The sequence below is a fragment of the Hyla sarda genome, chromosome 3, assembly GCF_029499605.1.
Source record: "Hyla sarda isolate aHylSar1 chromosome 3, aHylSar1.hap1, whole genome shotgun sequence".
NCBI classification, from domain to species: Eukaryota; Metazoa; Chordata; class Amphibia; order Anura; family Hylidae; genus Hyla; species Hyla sarda.
Window position 1 is genome coordinate 403,712,216 of NC_079191.1, and position 3,169 is coordinate 403,715,384.

Below are 3,169 nucleotides of genomic sequence, written 5' to 3' on the forward strand. Positions count from 1 at the left end.
CAAAAATCCATCTCCCCCAGGATCACTACCTAATGTCACTTATATCCTAAAACCTCTGGAGGCATTCTGGGAGTTGTAGTTTTGCAACAGCTGGAGGCACACTGGTTAGGAAAGACTGTTCTAGATCAGTGTTTCCCAACCAATGTGCCTCCAGCTGTTGCAAAACTACAACTCCGAGCATGCCCGGACAGCCGTAGTTCTATTCTTCTTTTATTTTCTTCTGGGAATGTTTGATCCAGAGTTTCCCAACCAGGGTGCCTTCAGCTGTTGCAAAACTCCCAACATGCTCGAACAGCCAATGCTTGTCCGGGCATGCTGGGAGTTGTAGTTTTGCAACAGCTGGAGGCACTCTGGTTAGGAAACACTGTTCTAGATGCTTGATTCTCCGCTAAAATGATCCAACAGTAAATATACAATTAAACCGATTTATATTTATTTTGAATTCATTTTTATTTATATTTAGTGTGTAGTTCAACACAATGTATTGCTACCACTGTGGAAGTGTTGAGTATTATTATTATTATTATTGTTATTTTTGTTCATTAAGATATCAGACAGGAAACCCCCCCAAAAATCCCTCTCCCCCAGAATCACTACCTAATGTCACTTATATCCCATAACCTCTGGAGGCATGCTGGGAGTTGTAGTTTTGCAACAGCTGGAGGCACACTGGTTAGGAAACACTGTTCTAGATGCTTGATTCTCTGCTAAAATTATCCAACAGCTGGAGGTGCCTCTGGTTGGGGAAACACTGACCTAAACTTTAGCCCAAATCTTCTGCCTCCACAGTTCTGCACAAAGCCACCAATCACATCCATGTCTCCTGTCTGCACAATGTCACAATGTTCTAGACCAGTGTTTCCCAACCAATGTGCCTCCAGCTGTTGAAAAACTACAACTCCCAGCATGCCCGGACAGCCGAAGGCTGTCCGGACATGCTGGGAGTTGTAGTTTTGCAACAGCTGGAGGCACTCTGGTTAGGAAACACTGTTCTGGATGCTTGATTCTCTGCTAAAATGATCCAACAGTAAATATACAATTAAACAGATTTATATTTATTTTGAATTCAATTTTATTTATACTTAGTGTGTAGTTCAACACAATGTATTGCTACCACTGTGGAAGTGTTGAGTATTATTATTATTATTTTTTTTTTTTATATATTTTTTTTTTTTTGTTCATTAAGATATCAGACAGGAAACCCCCCCAAAAATCCCTCTCCCCCAGAATCACTACCTAATGTCACCTATATCCCATAACCTCTGGAGGCATGCTGGGAGTTGTAGTTTTGCAACAGCTGGAGGCACACTGGTTAGGAAACACTGTTCTAGATGCTTGATTCTCTGCTAAAATTGTCCAACAGCTGGAGGTGCCTCTGGTTGGGGAAACACTGACCTAAACTTTAGCCCAAATCTTCACAGTTCTGTAGAAAGCCTCCAATCACATCCATGTCTCCTGTCTGCACAATGTCAGGCTGAAGTGGCATCAGGAGCATCTCCTGCACTGAATGAAGCTGCTGCTGCTGCTGCTGTATGGATTTGACATTACAGGATTACAGCGCCCCCACCCTTTAACCCGACACCAACCTCCCTCCCTTTATTCTGCATCAATCAAGGCAAGAAAAAAAAACAAAAGAAAAAAACCCTCCTCTATGTTCCCCTAATATTTCAGCTCCAAGGCTGCCTCTCAGTGGATGAGTGCAGGCAGGGAGCCTCCTCCAGGCAGATCGAGTTTCCTTTGACTGACAGGGTTACCATGGCGAATAATTTGACTAAAACTGTTGTCTTATCCTTGCAGTCCCCGGGTCAGGTATCCAGCCAATCACAGGGTGCACAATCATTTTTCATGCCAGTTTAGAATAATATTATTAAGGCTAAAAAAAAAAAAAAAAAAAAAAAAAAAAAAAAGAAGCGCAGCCCAGGCAGCAATGCTGAGCAGCCTTTAGTGTTCCATAGGAGATCTGCAAATAAGGAGGCTGCTGCGACCTCCTGCACTTAAGGATTCTGCAGAAGTTCTGCAAAGTTCCTGCAAGAAAGTTCTGCTGAGAAGGTGGCTCCTTGGATGGTGCCCTGGATTGAGCGCAGTTGCGCACAGGACCCGGCCAACTCTTCTTCTTCTTCTTCTTCTTCTTCTCCTGGATCTTGAATGTTTTTGGGGGCACACAAGGGACCATGTCGATGCTGCCCACTTTTGGCTTCACCCAGGAGCAAGTCGCCTGCGTCTGTGAGGTTCTCCAGCAAGGGGGCAACATAGAAAGGCTGGGGCGCTTCTTGTGGTCCTTGCCAGCCTGTGAGCACCTCCACAAGAATGAGAGTGTCCTGAAGGCCAAGGCTGTGGTGGCATTCCACCGGGGCAACTTCAGGGAGCTGTACAAGATCCTGGAAAGCCATCAGTTCTCTCCTCACAACCACCCAAAGTTACAACAGTTGTGGCTCAAGGCGCATTACATAGAGGCGGAGAAGTTAAGGGGGCGCCCCTTGGGTGCTGTGGGCAAATACAGGGTGCGCAGAAAGTTTCCTTTACCCAGGTCTATCTGGGACGGGGAAGAAACTAGTTATTGCTTCAAGGAAAAAAGTCGGAGCGTCTTGAGAGAGTGGTATGCACATAACCCCTACCCCTCACCCAGGGAAAAGAGGGAGCTGGCTGAGGCCACTGGACTGACCACCACCCAAGTCAGCAACTGGTTCAAAAACAGGAGGCAGAGGGACCGAGCAGCGGAGGCCAAAGAGAGGTACGAGTAAGTACTGCCAGGACTTCTACAACCTCATGGAACACAAGGAAGTGGGATTTGTAAACCCTGGGACTTCACATACACATGGAGCAGAAGTCATTGTAGTTCATAATCAATTAGAAATAATTATTACTTGTAAACACTTCACATACACATGGAGCAGAAGTCATTGTAGTTCATAATCAATTAGAAATAATTATTACTTGTAAACACTTCACATACACATGGAGCAGAAGTCATTGTAGTTCATAATCAATTAGAAATAATTATTACTTGTAAACACTTCACATACACATGGAGCAGAAGTCATTGTAGTTCATAATCAATGATAAGAAATTAATACTTGTAAACACTTCATATACACATGGAGCAGAAGTCATTGTAGTCCATAATCAATTATAAGAAATTATTACTTGTAAACACTTCATATACACATAT

The 3,169-nt window shown here is 43.8% G+C and overlaps 1 protein-coding gene across 1 annotated transcript in view; it reads left to right on the forward strand.

The window, feature by feature from the left end:
• Positions 1 to 2,049: 2,049 nt before the first annotated feature.
• Positions 2,050 to 3,169, forward strand: part of SIX2 (SIX homeobox 2) — a 12,108-nt gene continuing 10,988 nt past the window's right edge. The window contains exon 1 of the mRNA XM_056563408.1: positions 2,050 to 2,731. Coding sequence (XP_056419383.1) covers positions 2,172 to 2,731 — 560 coding nt within the window. The 5' untranslated portion in view covers positions 2,050 to 2,171. The remainder of the gene's footprint in view (positions 2,732 to 3,169) is intronic.